The 17,371-nt window shown below is 39.7% G+C and overlaps 1 protein-coding gene across 14 annotated transcripts in view; it reads left to right on the top strand.

Moving 5' to 3' along the window:
• LRRFIP2 (LRR binding FLII interacting protein 2) overlaps positions 1-17,371 on the top strand; it is a 110,814-nt gene that overhangs the window by 35,122 nt on the left and 58,321 nt on the right. For 9 of the 14 annotated variants that reach the window (XM_040246243.1, XM_040246245.1, XM_040246248.1 and 6 more), the window contains exons 3-6: positions 10,316-10,402; positions 11,629-11,679; positions 17,123-17,179; positions 17,276-17,320. In XM_040246243.1, coding sequence (XP_040102177.1) covers positions 10,316-10,402; positions 11,629-11,679; positions 17,123-17,179; positions 17,276-17,320 — 240 coding nt within the window. The remainder of the gene's footprint in view (positions 1-10,315; positions 10,403-11,628; positions 11,680-17,122; positions 17,180-17,275; positions 17,321-17,371) is intronic. The other 5 variants (XM_040246253.1, XM_040246252.1, XM_040246255.1 and 2 more) reach the window with 2 other exon arrangements.

Here is a 17,371-nt window from a genome sequence, read left to right as displayed (position 1 = left end):
CCTGTGGGGTCTTCCCAGACCAGGGATGGAACTCATTTCCTCTACATTGGCAGGCGGAATCTTTAACCACCAGGGAAGTCCTGTACTTAATGTTTTTATTAGACAAATGCTTTGAAAGAGTTGCCACTTTTAGTCATTTAGGAATCTTTCCAGTGGCATTAGTGCATGAATGCACCTGTCTTCATTTTTTTTTCCTATTTACCCACTGAAATTAAGGCAAAGGGAGGGGGCCGGTGTGATTGGGGCACCCCTCCCCCTGCAATCCAGAGCCCTGGCTCTGTGATGGCCAGCGTTCCTCTTGGTGTCTCACTGTTCCCTGGAGTTATCCCTCTAACCAGAATTAAGAGAGGATTATAAGCCTGAAGTTTTGTGTCAGTGTGACTAAAATATGTTTGGTATAAAATTCATTGTCATTATCTTCACCATTCCTGTGACTTATAGGCATTTGGAGAAAAAATTCAGATAGCACAGTATCATTATCCTCAATATAAAGCTATTACTAGCAACCCCCACCCCCAGCCCCCAAGACATACACAGTATTTCTGCTGGGACTGTGAATCACATTTTCCTTTGGCAAGACATGTCATTGCTGAGCCAAAGTTTCAGCTTTCCTGTGCTATCTATTTATTAGATTGTATTCAAACCTCAGTAATAAAGTCTGTAATCTTAAATTTCTTCTCTCATTCTGAAAGAATATTTTGCTGTCAGAAGATTTCTGAATAAAAAGAAGATACAGTTGTTAGACATCAGAAGAAAGTGGATTAAAATTCCCTAGATTTTATCTAATATTGTTATTTATGCCCAGGAAAGTTTATATAGTTGGTTTTCAACTACCAAAAGCTTTAAAAAAAAAGAAAAGTTGATATTGTAAGATCAAATTAAGAAAAATGGTACCCAAGATTTTCTACTAAAGGGAAGTTGCTAGGAAGTTGAGTAATGATTCTTATTTGTTAATTTGGAAACCATAGCAACACAATAAATATTATGTCTCAGCTTGTCTTTCAGTGTTCTTTTGGCATGAGTGTCATGGAAGAATAAACAAAATTAAACACAGTAAACTCTTTGAGACCTAGTTACCTGAATTAGTCATTTTCCTTGACAGTTTCACTTTGTATGATTTTGTATTTCAGATTTCTTGAAATTAAAGCGTAGTCTGTAAAGGCCTAAATAACTCAGATGGTAAAGAATCTACCTGCAATGCAGGAGACCCAGGTTTGATGCCTGGATCAGGAAGGTTCTCTGGAGAAGGAAACTGTAACCCACTTCAGTATTCTTGCCTGGGAAATCCCGTGGATAGAGGAGCTTGGCGGGCTCTGTGGGGTCACAGAGAGTTGGACATAGCTGAGGGACAAACACACACACACACCTTATTTTTCTTTCTCATGCCAGTTGCGTGGATTTTGTATTATGGATGTACATGCAGGCTGGCAGTTCCACATTTGGCTCTATTCAGTGCATTTATGTCTGATCATGAAATTTGAATTTGCCTCCCTTTAAAACTGTCCCATATGATAGTGGGACAAAAGTTTCAAAAGCTAGAGGTTTCTGTTCTTTTAAAGGCATTTGAGTGTGTTTTCGTGTTCTGTTCTTCTTGAAAAAGGTTGAATGCAGAAAGGTTTTAGTAACAGTGTAAGCACCCATGAGTCTACAGTAAATGATGCTGTCCTTTGGGGACAGTTATTTCAGACCTTTTCCTAAAAAGATAAGAAGGAAGGGAGAAGACATCATAAACCAAGCTTAGGGCCCTTTTCATGTCATCCCTAGTCCTGGTTCCGCTTCCCTGCCCCAGCAGGGAGCCACTGTAGTAGAATCCTGAGGTAGCCTTCCTGCTGCTCTTCCAAAAGTTCTAACACGCATCATTATAAACAGGATCATTTTACGGGTTTTTGTGTCACTTTCTAAGTGTTCTCAGGCATGGGGGTGTGAAACAGCTAGAATATGTGGGAAATTGCCAGAATAACAGCTTGGTTTGGCTGAAGAGAGGTTGGAGGGAGTGGGAGCTAATGTTGGAGAGGCCAGAGGGCCTGATCAGGATGGGATTTGTATGCTGAGGAGTTTACATTTTATTGGGGCAGCTGAGGGGAGCCACTGAAGGGTAAAACCTTTTCCAGAGTTAGCCACCATGTAGAGTGACTGGTAGGGAGAAAATGAGTTAGGAGGCTTTGTTGTCATCGGGAGAGGTGATGAGAGCCTGAATTCAGGCAGTGACAGTGGGGAAGGAGGGGGGAATTTGGATTGAAGAAATGGTAGAGAGAGAATCTTGATGAAATAGATAGTTGAGATATAGTGACTGGGTGTGGATAGAGGCTAAAAACAGAGAGGAGCCTTATGGCGATCCTTTGTTTCAGTTTTGGAGGTAATGGGAGCACTGATGGGGATATAAAGAGGAAGAGGGACTTTAAGGGAAAGAAAGATAAGTTCGTTTGTGATGCTTTGCATCTGAGGTTCCAGTGGGACAGCCAATTGCGAAAGGACTGAGAAAGAAAAGTCTGTGTTGGACGCAGAGATTTGCAGACTCACTATCACCCAGGGAGAGAGCTTAGGGTGGACATAGGGTGAAGAGAGTGAGATGAAGTCTGGAAGCTTTGGTTACATTAAAGTTTCAGGAGGTAGCCCATGTTGGACTCTGAAGAAGGCAGATCAGGGAGTCAAGAGGAAAACCAGGGGAGAGTGGCATTGCAGAAAGCCCGGAGAGGAGTGTTTCAGAAGGAGCGGAGTGGCAGTGATATGGGAAATCCAGAAAGGACAAGCAAGATAAGAAGAGAAAAATTCTACTGGGTTTGGTAGTCAGAGGTCATGAGTGACTTTGGCATGAGAAGTTTCCTGAAATGATTTGGGCAGAAGCCAGGAAGCAGTCATTTGAAGAGAGTGAGGAGGGAGGTGAGAGAATAGTTATCCCTCTCCATCTCCAAGAGAAGATGAGACAGAGTCGATCCAGAATGGGACAGTCTGTCTGTTGGCCACACAGCTTATGGGCTTTCAGTTCCCCAACCAGGGACTGAACCAGGGCCATGGCAGTGAAAGCCCTGAATCCTCACTTCTAGGCCGCCAGGGAACTCCCCATTAGTTTGTTTGTTTATTAAAGATAGAGACTTTTAACCTACTTAGGATGAGAAGGACAAACCAATAGAGGGAGAGAGTGCAGGCAGGAGAAAGATCAGATAGTTGAGGCAAGGTCCCTGGGGAGGGTGGAGTTCACATCATAGTAGGGAGGGTGTGTGTCTCCGTATATAGACACATCCATCTATGTTTTATATGTCTATTGTTATATAACTTTACATGTCTATACATATATTTACCTTGTTATATAGCTGTATAGTAAACTCTTGCCTTTGACTCTTAGGATGATGGATTCAAACTGTTTTTTTAAATGAATATAATGTTGTTCCCCCTAGAATAGTTTACAGTGAAATTTGACATGGGGTTTATATTCCAAGGAAACAGGGCACTGTCCATTGGGGATAGATCCTGCTTTACTTGTAGACCCACAGGACAGATACTTAGAATAGGATTGGCCTTGGTTGAGTTGCTGATTTGGGATGCCAGTGGGAGCCACACTGAGTTTATTTTAGCCCATTTGCCTATGTTTATTTGACTAGGCAGTAACAGAATCCAAATTTAAAGTTGTAACAGTGTAAGGATGCTTTTGGGTGTTGGTGAATTTAGTTAGCTCAGTCACTCAGTCGTGTCCGATCCTTTGCGACCCCAAGCACTGCAGCACCCCAGGCTTCCCTGTCCATCTCCAACTCCCGAAGCTTTCTCAAACTCATGTCCATCGAGTCAGTGATGCCATCCAACCATCTCATCCTCTGTCGTCCCCTTCTCCTCCTGCCTTCAATCTTTCCCAGCATCAGGGTCTTTTCCAATGCGTCGGTTCTTGGTGAATTCAGCAGTGTGTAATATGGAAGAGCAGGGATAGGAGGAGAGTGGGAATGGAGAAAGTGAAGTTAGAATTAGTTAGCATCATAGATGAAAGTGGTAGGGACCTGCTTGGAAGGAAAATTAAAGGTTGGATTCAAGGGATAGTGTAAAGAAAGTTTGATTAAGAAGTAGGAATCCCTGAGGCTGAGTTTTCAACAAGGGTTTCACTTCTGGAGACTGAAAAACAGGGAAGCATAGAGTATTCATGGGGATGAGGTTGCTTTTATCCACTGTTAGTGCATGACAAGAGATCCACCAAACAGTTAGAAATGTAAGTCTTGATTTTGGTCAGAGCCCGAGATGTAAGATTTGAGTCATTCTTGTTAGTCGATAGTTGAAAATGGGGAGTGAAAAAACGAGAAGAAAGGCTGTGTGTAACAGAAGATTGACTACATTTGGTATAAAGTCCTGGTCAAAGAAAAAAGAGAACCAGAATAGTACCTTTTCACAGAAAAGAGAGAGTCTATGCTAAGTTGAAAATCATAGGATAATTCATCCAAAGTAAACTTTTGTTATTTGCCTAAGGACATGTTCTTATACTTGGGATATAAAGATATAAGTTGTAGCAACATAGTTAAGAGCGTGAACTGGAATCAGATTCTTAGGGTCTGGATCTCAGTTCCAGTACTTGCTGGCCATGGGATATCAGGCAAATCACTTCATCTTTCTGTACCTCAAGGGGTTACTTTGTGAATTAAAGGAAAATAATCATCTAGCTTTGCTAAGTGCCCAGATGATGGTAGTAATATTAGTGTGAAGTCTCATCTTTTCTGTCATCTTGAAAGTTTGAGTTTTGATTCTATGAAGATCATTCTCAAAGCACTGTTCAGTTTTATAAATATTAAGAGCAAAGGTGAGGATCCCCCCTTTACAGAATTAGTACATTTTGAATTGGGTCCTGATACGTTGCCAGAGCTTGATCGTTATTTCTCGACTGTCTTTGTTGGAATGTTCTTCATGTTTAGAAACCTGGTCCAGTGCTTACTAGATTTACAGGTAATTTCTGAACCTGAATTTCCAGTTCCTGAATTTTCCTATTAACCTTACTTAAAAGTTTGGGTCATATCAGCATAAAAGACCATGATTTAGGCTCCTAAATACTTCTGATTTCACTCATGTCTTATGCTAACTTTTAAATTAAACTTTTTTTGTCGTAAAATAAACATAACATGAAGTCAGTCATTTTGATCATCTTCAAGTGTACAGTTCAGTGACGTTAAGTACATTTAAACTGCTGTGCAGTCACGACTTCTGCCCATCCTCAGAATTTTTTCAGCATCCTTAGTGAAACTCTGTACCCGTTAAAATAACAACTCCCATCCCCTCCTTCCCACACTGGACACCACTGTTCTACTTTCTATCCCTGTGGTATTTAACTATTTTAGAAACTTGAGATAAGCAGAAGCATTTAATATTTGTTCTTTTGTGCCTGGCTTGTTTCACTCAACAGTGTCTTCAAAATTCATCAAAGTTGTTGCATATAGTCAGAGCTTCCTCCTGTTTAAAGGATTTGTAATATTCCATTGTATGGAAAATGTGTGTACATTTTCCTTATCCATTCATCTGCCGATGGACATTTGGGTTGTTTATACCTTTTGGCTCTTATGAGTAATATTGCTATGAACATTTGGTGTGTGAACATCTCTTTGAGTCTTTACTTTCCTTTTGTGTATGTACCCAGAGGTGGAATTATTGGGTCAAGTGGTGATTCTATGTTTCATTTTTATTAACCAACCTTTGTTTTGAACTTAATTCAATCCTTGTGGTCCTTTATTGTTTTATCTTTTTTATTTCGTACCTGTGAGAGTGGGTTAAAACTAAGCTATGGTAGCTCTTTGCCACAATTGTATCCTGAGGGGAGGGTGCTGGTGTTGCTACTTTAAGTGTGGTTTGTGTACCTATAATTTGACTGTTTAAGCATATATCAGTATATCTAGTATTATGGCTAAAAGTCTAGAAAGCTTATTATTTAGTGATTTTTAAAAAATTTTTTGAATGAGACTTGAAACTTCTAATCCAGTTCTGAGAATATAAAGAAATACTGTTGTAAACAAACAAACGTGAAATTAACATATGATACAGTATTATTTTAGCTTCCCTGATGGCTCAGACGGTAAAGTGTCTGCCTGCAGTGCGGGAGACCTGGGTTTGATCCCTGGCCTGGGTTCAATCCCGGGTTGGGGAGATCCCCTGGAGAAAGAAATGGCAACCCACTCCAGTACTCTTGCCTGGAAAATTCCATGGACTGAGGAGCCTGGTAGGCTACAGTCCATGGGGTCGCAAAGAGCTGGACACGACTGAGCGACTTCACTTTCACTTTCTCTTTCACAGTATTATTTGGGCTTCCCTTATGGCTCAGCTGGTGAAGAATCTGCCTGCAATGCTGGAGACCTGCCTGGGCTGGGAAGATCCCCTGGAGAAGGGAGAGGCTACCCACTCCATTATTCTGGCCTGGAGAATTCCATGGACTGTACAGTCCATGGGATCGCAAAGAGTCGGACACGACTGGGTGACTTTCACTTCACTTCACAGTATTATTAACTAAAGTACAGGTTTTATTCAAATCTTACAAAATTTTATGCTAGGATCTATTATTTGTTTTCATACCTTATTTAAAATTTCACGTTATATTTAGTTGCATTGAGCAGCATTAGCTACATGCAGCAAATTCTGATAAATTCTCTTTTTGTTTTTATTCTGTTACACATATTTTCTAACTTTATTTGTTATGATTTCTTATACACACTCATCATTTAAGTGGACATTTAATTTCCGTATACATGGGTTTTTTAAAGTATCTTTGACATTAGGCTCTTGTTTCGATAGTAATTTCTCCTTTAAATGCTTTCTTTGCAGTCACACTCTGTGTTTTTCCAGTCTTGTAACTTTATTGAGGCTTTCAGTGGCTGAGTCAGAGATCTCTCTTAGTAAATGTCATATTGCACTTGAAAATATGGGGGTTAATTTCAAATGTTTTTGATATTGATTTCTAGCATAATTCCACAGTGTTAAGAGAACAGACTCTGTATGCTTTCAGTACCTTTAGACCAGGAAATTTTTGCACCTTGTTTTATGCCCCTGAATATGTTCCAGTGTCTCCTGGTTTATAATCTATGAGAATTTGAATAGAATTTGTATCCTGCTGCTGTGTGAAAATTGTATAAATCCTAATTATGTTGGATTGGTTCACAGTGCTTTTCAGGTCTATTATATCTTTCTACTTTTTATGTATTTTATTAATTTTTGAGAATTTGATTTTGAAACTCCAATTAAAAATCTTAATTTATCTATTTAAAATGCTTGTAATACTATTTGTAATTTTGTTCTGTGTTTTCCAAGTCTCCTATAAATGTATTATCGTACTTTCATAATTTAAAAAAAAGTAAAAATGTATCAGTGTAAGAATAGAGTGCACCTCTTGTCTTACCAGACTGGAGTGACCGCTGGCCCCTTGCTATTCCTGCTATCAGGAACCTGGAAGCAATGAATAAGAAAGAAACAGATAAAGTAGTTTTGAAACCTCTTTATCTTCTTAAAGCTTGCTATATTTAATACTATCTCCAAGGGAGGTAACATCCAAGTTTTGCTTAGAGTTGCCTAAGTAGCAAAGAGAAGGGTATGTTTGTGGTTCTGAAGCCCGTGGTCTTTCTGTTGTACAGCAGTTAGGTCCTTCCCTTTTGTTGTGCAAGAGAATTTATTAGAGAATAAATTTCAATTACTTATAATTCCATTTGGTTAGAGAACTCCCATTTTAGAATAGATTGTGCAGAATTGGCCGCAGATATCAGAAGGATTAAATCAGCATTCTTGATAAATTTCTAAGGGAGGCTGCAAGTGTAGATGTATTTATTATGTGCTGAAGCATAATTTAGCCTTAAAGTCTTTTTTTGTAAAATACACATTCTGGTAAGAAGGTGGTGATCATTCATAGAGGGGGAAAGAAGGTGGAGAGTGTAGGTATATTTTTAAATTAACTACTTATTTATTTGGCCGCGCTGGGTCACTTTGTTGCTGTGAGTGGGCTTTCTCTAGCTGCAGTGAGCTGGTGCCCCTCTTCATGATAGGATGAGGGCTTCTCACTGCAGAGGCTTCTCTTGCTGTGGAGCGTCGGCTCTGGGCAGGCAGTCTTCGGTAGCTGTGGTGCAGGAGTTTAGTTTCCCCACAGCATATGGAATCTTCCCTGACCAGGGACTGAACCATGTCCCCTGCATTGCCAGGTGAGTCCCTACCCACTGGACCACCAGGGAAGTCTGAGTGTAGGTGTTTTAAAGATAGAGGCCATTGGAAAATTCATGTGAGAAAACTAATTGCTCTGGTGATGACGGTGTGAGAGCTTAAGGATGGTAGATTGCAATTCACTTTGCAGGGTTTTTGCTACTAAAACACATGTAAAACTGACTAGGAAAATGCCAAAATCGAGATAGTTGAGTTAGTAGTAACTCTTACACTGTCTGTGCTTCTTAGAGGCCTTCTGTGACCTTGCCTGGCAAAACCCATTGCCCCTCCCTGCAAGTGTCCTTCTTTTAAGCAGTGTGTTTGTCTCTCTCAGCTAGACTGTGAAGTCTTCAGGCAGAAATGGCATGTCCTACTCTGTATTTTTTGCACTCAGTGTAGTGCTTACACACAGTAGATCCTTCTAAACCTTGGCTGAGTCTCTTCTTAGTGTGAGTGTGCCTGCAGGCTTAATTGCTCAGTTGTGTCCAACTCTTTGTGACCCCCTGTACGGAGCCCACCGGGCTCCGCTGCCCATAGGATTTCCCAGGCAGGAATCCTGGAGTATTCTTGCCCCCACTCCAGGGGATCTTCCTGACCCAAGGATGGAACCCACGTCTCTTGTGTTTCCTGCATTGGCAGGTAGATTCTTGACTGTTGTGCTAGCTGGGAAGCCCTCCTACTGTGAGACTTGGGCACAAATATTATCAGAACAAGAGAAGCAGCAGCTTCTGTCCTTATCAGAGGAGGGATCTGAATCAGAGTTACAATGCGGCCAAGAACCCAGGAAACCACTCCCAGAGAAACCAGAGATTTTTTAGTTTCATGTGGTACATCAGGCTGTTTTGTTGCCTCATTTCCTTGATACACTGGCCCATGGCCTGGAAATGTCTTGTTTGTTTAGCAGACATCGAGGCATGAAAGTTGCGGGGCGACAGAATCTTTAATACCATATAATACGTTTAACACAGTGTAATAAGTCACAGTAGGGGCGTGTGCGTAGTGACAGAGGGGCTGGAGGAACTCTTAATAGAAAGTAGTATGGTCGCTGAATGAGAGAGAAGGGAGAATACCTCCTGCCAGCAAACAGTCTGTGAAGAGAGGCTGAACCTCCCAGCCCAGGAGATGGGGACCAGGAATGGAGGGGGGTGGATGCAGCTGGTGAAGTTGGGGCCAACTGGGGAAGAAAGGCAGAGAACTGACTGGGAGAAACTTTATCTCTGTTTTTGCTGTTCGTCTCCTGTCTTCTCTTTGTGCTGGTCTATGGAATTTTTGCTTTAACAGTGAGTGAAGGGGAGCTCCTGGAGTATTTTACAGAGCAAAATGATTGTTTTGATCAGAAATGCGTTTTGTAAGGCAGACTGGCAGTCATGTAACCACATAGACGATGAATTGTAGAGTCGAGTCTGGAGTCAGGTAGATGGATTGGGAGGCAGTTGCAGTGTCCAAGAGATAAAGAGTTCTTATTATATGATTTCATTTATATGCTGTGTCCAGAAGAGGCAGATTCATAGAGACAGAAAGTAGGCTGATGGTTGCCAGGGGCTGGAGTTGGGTAATGGGTATTGGGGTAATGAAAGTATCATTAGATGGTAATGATAATTGTGCAACTTTGTGAATATACTTAAAAACCCATTGAATTGTATGTTTTTAAGTGGTGAATCTGATGGCATGTTAAGTATATCTCAGAGAGAGAGAGAGAGAGAGGAAGAGTTCCTGAAATAAGCAGGAATAGTGAGCATAAAGAAAGCAAGATGAGTTGGAGGGAAACTCAACCCAAGAGTTGGTCAAGAATTGACAGCACTTGGAGAGTGAATATTGGCGATACCCACAGTGAAATAGGGGCCAGCCCTGACATTTCTAATTTGTATGATTAAACTGATGGGGAAAGAAATTCTGGAAAAAGCAAGTTTGGAGAAACCTACAATGAACAGTGTAAGCTGTTTTGAATATGTCATCAAGTCAGACAGTTAGTGCATAAAGGCCCAGATTTCAGGAGACTCTGGAACTAGAAAAAGAAGTGAGTTATGGAGGGGGTGTATACTGAAGAGGTCATCAGGCTGCTGGTGGACAACCCCGTGTCCCCACTCTTTTTGGGTCTCTATCCTCCAAGCTGGTCTAGAGGTGTGGTGCTAGAGGCACTGGTTTTTAAATAAAGCTGAATCTTTCTATTACTTTTCAGGCAGAGGCAAGACTGGCAGCAAAACGGGCTGCCCGGGCAGAAGCAAGAGATATCCGTATGAGAGAACTGGAACGGCAGCAAAAAGAGGTAATTGGGGGAAATAACCCTGATTTTGTGTTGTTCCCCCTCCCCCCCCCCCCAAAATCAATACGTGGCTAGTTTCCTTCTGAAGTAAACCTGGTTCTTTTTGAAATACTGGGAATAGAGTAACTTGATGTGTGTGTTTTGACGAGCCATTCTGTCAGCAAGTTAAGTGCAATATTTGTTTGAAATTAACAGCAGACACCTATATACCTCTTGTCATAAGTTACTGTTGTGTTATAAAGTCCTTGTAATAGCCAGAGAAGGCTTAGAGATGACAGAATTATTTACTGTAGCCCTAAATGTCCTAGAATTTTAACTATATTGTGATAGCTACATAGTTAAGCTCTATGAAATAATACAGCCTTATAGTTTGTAAGCATACTTAATAATGGAGGAAAATCTCCATATAAGAAAATGGAAAAAAAAATACCACAATTGTAGCACTTTTAGGACTCCAGTCTTGTGTTACGAAAACTAGTATCCATGTATAGATCAAAAACTACTGGAAAGAAGTGATTACTCTCAGTACTTTGGTTTATTTGTGGTGGGATTATGATTAGTTTTATGTTACACTTTTGTATGGCTAATACATTTCCATCTGTTTTAATTATCACTGGGAAAAGCAAAAAAGAAAAAATTTCTAACTAGACATATAGAAATTGGGCTGCTTTAAAAGAAAACAAATACTCTTTTTTATTCTTTCCTTCTGCCACTGACCTGACTTTGAAAGTTCCCATAAAAACCATTTCTGATGTTTTAGTTCAAAGGGGGAGAAAAGCTGCAGGGCAATATTAAACACTTTATTTTGAGGTTTGTGGTGAATTTTCTGTTAATGAGTTAAAGAGATGTGTATAGAGTCCATATTGTCACAGCTCAAAAACAAAGCCAAAAGCAGTTAATGTCTTGCTAATTTTCTTTTTTTACCTCATAGCTTCAAATATTGAATGCAGTTCTTGGCTTGAGATGAAATGGTACAATACAATGCATTGTCTTTTATACTCCTAAAATTGTAGTGAACTATAAGAATAGAGTTATTAAGTTTAAGTTTTATTCGTAGTTCTCTAAGCTGCAGACTGAACATATTTAGCTTAGTATGTTGTGTGTTTTGAACGTGTAACTTTGAATGAACAATCATTGCCTTTCAGGACAAATGTGTGTGATTAATTTAAGGCTTTCCGTAGCAGGCAGTGTGTTGGAAGCTTGAGTTTGTGAAACTTTTGCATTTCTAGCACTCTCATCATCCCTTTGACCGGAAATGGGGACAGATTCAGAAGTGGCTGGTAGGCCAGAATTGCCTGCCCTGCATGTTGTGATCAGTTGCTGAAATATGCAGTCTCAAAGTAAAACATTGACTAATCATTTGCCAAGTGGGAGTGTTTGCCATGTTTGAACCTAAAGGTCAGCGAGTGTCTCTTCTGCCTGTAGTGGACCAAATGTGTGCTTGGAGTCCAGCCATTTTTGTTGTAGTTACAGCCTCACGCTCATCTCATAAATGCTCCTGACCAAGAAAGACTAAGTAGATGAATGTGTTTTCTCTCTGTGGATTTGTTCTTCTGTCCCTAAAATTTGCCCACCCCCTCCATCCCACCTTCTCCTCCCCTGCCCCTTTCTTCTTTTCTCTCTTTTTTAAAAAGCTATATCAGGTTCTTCATAGAAAGATGAACCAAATCATTCTTTCATCCCCTCTGAAAATTACTTTTATGTTGTTAGTTCTCTCAGTTTCCTTTCAAGTCTTACACTGTCACTCCCAAATTTGTTAGCTGCAAGAGCAAATTGCAACCAGTAATGTATGAGTTACTGTGAGTATTGCTAAATTTGAGCTTTTTTCAGTGTTGATAAGTGCCCTAGCTGCCTCTGATTGCAGGGGTTCCGAGCTTGGTGTGTGGATAGGCTTGGGGGATGGGGTAAGGACTTCTCATGCCAGGTTTTGAGTATGTGTATGTTTTCATGTGAAAATGGCCACAGGAATTTTTATCATCAGATTCTCAAAAGGAGTCTGTGATCCCTAAGAGGTTAAGAACCACTGTTTAATTGCTGCCTAACAAGCAACTTTCATAAGCAAATCCCTTCTAGAATAGCATTTTCAGGTATAACCAGAATTTAAATATTTATGATTGTATTTACGTACAAATTTTAAAACTTCATCATACTTCTCATTGTGATATTTTAGAAAAGAGAGAGAAAAGATATTTGGTTACTTAAAATTAAGCAACTCTTCATGTATGTGTTTGTTTTCTTGTTATTAAAGCTAGCTTATTTTATAATTTAAGGGTCTTCTGCATGTAACTGGCTTAATATTACTGGTGATGTCTTAAGAATATTTTTGCATGAGTTAAGAGAAATAATTCTTAATTGCCAAAGTGGAAATATTAATTTCCTCTTATAGTTATATATTATAGTTTTCAAATTAAATTGCCTAGGATTTTAATATCTTAGGGCAGATCAAAGCATTAAATAAGAAAAGCCTATGTTAAAAGTCTAATATTTAATTTTTACATTGAAAGGAGCAGTTTGGGTTAATAATAGGTAGGATTTGAACAGGCAGAGAAGGTGGGGTTTAATTTCAGATAGAATAATTAACATTCCGACCCTTTCTGGCACTTTGTTCAAACTGATTCTTCCTCTAACTTCTTATCCTATCCTTGTCATTCTGGCTGCTTTCTGTCTATGAACTTATCATAGAAGTTGGCATGTGAGCATCACAGTGTAAAATATAAATTACTAATAAATTTATAATGCTTAGACAATTGGGTTATCGATGACTAGAAGGAAGAATCTTCCTGTATTAAAATTTCTCCTAATTGTAGCACTTTTTTGCCCATGAGTGGGCTGTTGGATCTGAATAGGGAACACGGGAGTATGAGGCTCAGGAATGAAGCTAATGTTGAGTGCATGTCTGTGTGCCAGCATTGTACTCATACCTTTTACATACGTGTTCAGTCCCCATTGTAAGATCCACTCTCTCCATTTTATAGGTAGGTGATAAAGGATTGGCAAAGTGAATAACTTTAGTTGTTGGCAGAGCTGGAATTCAAAGGGATCCGAGGGTGCCCTGTGTGCTAATGGTGGAGTGGGAGGTGGACGGACCAAGAAGAAAAGAGCCTGTGTCTTTCTGGCCCCCAGATAGTCTTAGGTTAGCCAGTACTGCTGTCTGTAAACTGGGTGTCTGAAGCAGTGACGTGTTGGGAATCTGAAAGAGCAAATGCAGTTTGTGAAGTTTCCTAATTTAAAACTGAGGGGGCCATACGACCCCGGAATCCCGCTGCTGGGCATACACACCAAGGAAACCAGAATTGAAAGAGACACGTGTACCCCAGTGTTCATCGCAGCACTGTTTACAATAGCCAGGACATGGAAGCAGTCTAGATGTCCATCAGCAGACGAATGGATAAGAAAGCTGTGGTACATATACGCAATGAAATATTATTACTCGGCTAGTAAAAAGAACGCATTTGAATCCATTCTAATGAGGTAGTTGAAACTGCAGCCTATTACACGGAGTGAAGTCAGTCAGAAAAACACCAATACAGTATATTAACACATATATATGGAATTTAGAAAGATGGTAACAATGACCCTATATGCAAGACAGCAAGAGACACAGATATAAAGAACAGACTTTTGGACTCTGGGGGAGAAGGCGAGGGTGGGATGATTTGAGAGAATAGCATTGAACCATGCATATGTGAAATAGATCGCCAGTCTGGGTTCGATGCATGAAACTGGGCATTAAAGCTGGTGCACTGGGGCAACCCAGAGGGATGGGATGCGGAGGGAGGTGGGAGGGGGGTTCAGGATGGGGGACACATGTACACCCATGGCTGATTCATGTCACCGTATGGCAAAAGCCACTACAATGTTGTAAAGTAATTAGCCTCCAATTAAAATAAGTGAATTAATTAAAAAAAAAAAACTGAGGGGGATAGCTCCACCCTTGAATCAAATATTTATTGTCAGATGTGTCCAGGTGTATTCAGAGGGCTGTGAGCTTTTAAAAAAAAAAAAAAAAAAACACCTCCAAGAGAACTTTAAAAAACAGGGTATGTTTCATTTCCATTTATCTAACTTAAATGTATCAAACATAATTTTCCAGGAAGCCTTAAAAGATAGATACCCCTCTTTGAAGGCATTGTCCTGTTCATTCATCGTTTATACTCATAAGGATTCCCAAGACAGTGAAAATATTTTGTCTTCTGAACTGTGGAAGAAAGGAATAGTCTGCCTTGTAAATGGTACCTAAAAACATTGCTGAAATCTTTTTCTATTGACTTTCTGGTGATTAATTTTTAAAAAAGCCTTTTGGCAGTTTTAATACTCCTTTAGAAATACCTGGAAAATGAAGCTTTCTTTGTATTCCAGAGTACAAAACTAGGATACCTTGCCCCTTTCTTCATGTTCTTTCTGTGTAATTAAATCTGGATTTGGCCAGTGTAGGACAGTGTCTTGATTGGTTCAGTGGTATGGTGAGTCAGAAGATCTGAATGCTGGTCCAGCTTTCCAACTTTGTTGACCCCTAACCTTTTTGTGATGCATTTTTTTGTTTTATGTACTATAAAATGAAAGGATCAGACTAGATGATTTCTAAGGATCCTCTAGCTCTTAAAAATAATTCTATATTTGGTGCTAGGGTCTTTCATTTACACAAGGGTTTCCTTCTGTTTCTCCCTATTTGCCACTGTGCGGTAGCATTCCAGATAAAGGCAGTAGTTAAAGACCACGTGGAATGCCTGCCTTTTTGTGGAAGAGTAGTGTTCCATGGCAGACTCTTAGTAAAATATGTGCTTGGAGTCTTTTTGGTGTAATAAAAATTTGCTTTGAGCTTGCCTCAGTGTACATATGGTAGCCATTAGCCATATGTGGGTAATTAGGTTTCGACTTGAATTGATAAAAATTAAAAATTTTGTTCCTCAGTTGCACTTCTGACAGTTTAGATGCTTAGAAGCCACCTGTGGCTGGTGGCTGCCTATCTAGCACAAGCATAGTGCATTTCCACTGCTGATGAAAGGCCTGTTGCATAGTGGTGGTGTAGTTTATGACTATGGAATAAACTGTATTCTGTCACTTTAAATTAGCCAGCCTGTATGGGCTTATATTTTATTCTGTAGTTTTCTGAACTCATTAGGTCATTTTCCCCAAATGCTGCTAAAAAGAAAGCTGTGTAAATCTAAAGATATTCCGATACTTACTGTGTTGTTATTTAGAGTTATTTTTATATTAGGTATAATTAAGGATAAATATGAATTCATCTGTCTCTGCTGCATCTTTAATGGGATGTACTCTTTAGAGGCAGGTTTTTTAAAGTGCGCCTGTGTGGTAGGTGGAATGAAAAGAAAGGATCGAATAAAGAAAAGACTGAACATTAAACCTTGTATTGATATGTCCCCCTGGTACCCCAAATAACACTAGGAGGGGGCACATAGAATTAACTTCAACTAACAAAGCTAACTAGCCTAGAACTTGTTACCCCTTAGTAAGCTGTACCTACCCTGCTGGGCTAAATCACCTGATAGTCAAAGAGAGGAAAGAAACTTGCTTGGCTTCTTACAGATTACATGTGTCTATTACATAACAAAACCGTGAATCAGTGATGAATTCCTAAAGATCAGAACACCATGTTGAATATTGAATTATTGAATCATCCTGGTACATATAGACAGACTTCTGAACAGATTTGATCAAATGCACCAGTGTACACGACATGTGACAAGCAGGCGTTTTTTGGAATTGTATTCGAAGATCATGACCAAAACACAGCATTAAATTGTGGTGTTTCAGTTGAATTACTGTCACTGGATTCACAATGATCAGGCGGAGCCACATCTGATTATTCCATCTGCATGATGATTGTGCTGTATTGTCAGGGGAGTTGAAGTTTTGGTGTATTTTGGGAAAAGCTGTGTCAATTACCTGTGAACCCAGTTGGCCAGTTGTGTGCAGATTCTTAGTCAATGCGAATTGACACTCCAAACTTTGAAATTCTGAAAGATCAGAAGTTTCTTACAGTTGATTAGGTTCTAGGGACTAGTCATTTAATTTCACATGACTCAGTACTTAATGCCACAGTGCTAATAGCTGAATATGGAAAAAATTAGAATTACATTTATTTAGTCAATTGGGTTTTTTTGTATGTGTTTTGTTTTTACAGTCTTCATAAGGCATAGCTTCTGAGGCAACTTTATCAACTCTAAAGTATTTACTCAGTTTCTCATAATTATAAGTAGTTTTTCATATTAACAATACACAGTCAGGGGCTATTTCATTTAGTTGTTCTTTGCTTTCCCAGTAGAGTGGTAAGAGTAAAAAATTTTTTGCAATGAGCACAAAATTATAACCCAAACCTTTTTAAAAGAATACATTTTCACCGTTAACTACATCTGTAATAAACATTTCTTCCTGCCTTGCATAAACTAACATCATAAAGAAATAGATCAAAGTCTGCTTCTAATGCTGACCTCAATTTCTGTTGGTTATGTATACTTACTTATTTTTATCTTGGTATATTGAGCTCTCTTGGTCATGTATCGAGTACATTCTACAAATGGCCAGACATACATACACTTGTTCAAATGAAAACATTGCTGAGATGATTTCTGCTTCCCTTCCAACTGAGGGAGGGATGTGACTGCCCAAACTCAGCTTTGAGGAAACGTACCTCTGTGCTCAGTTCTGATAGGCAGCCCTCTGCTCAGTAATTAACTGTCCATGTACTTTCTCCTTTCCCAGGAAGAGTCGGAAAGGGCCAGGTATTCCCACAGATCCAGTCATCGTCGTCCTTCTCTGGTTTGTAATAACCTACAGACTTGCCTCTGATACTTTTCCTCATCAGCTTGCTGCAGCCACTCACACACCTTTACTATGTTGTTTTTATTTTATCAGGGAGTTGAGGATGCATTGTCCGTTCGAAGTCTTGGCAGTCACAGGGTTGGTATTTTAAGTTGTTTACACCCTAATAGCAAAGCTATATCCCTTTGT

Source organism: Oryx dammah, unplaced genomic scaffold (genome assembly GCF_014754425.2).
Source record: "Oryx dammah isolate SB20612 unplaced genomic scaffold, SCBI_Odam_1.1 HiC_scaffold_9, whole genome shotgun sequence".
NCBI lineage: Eukaryota > Metazoa > Chordata > Mammalia > Artiodactyla > Bovidae > Oryx > Oryx dammah.
This window is presented reverse-complemented; position numbering and strand designations above follow the sequence as displayed.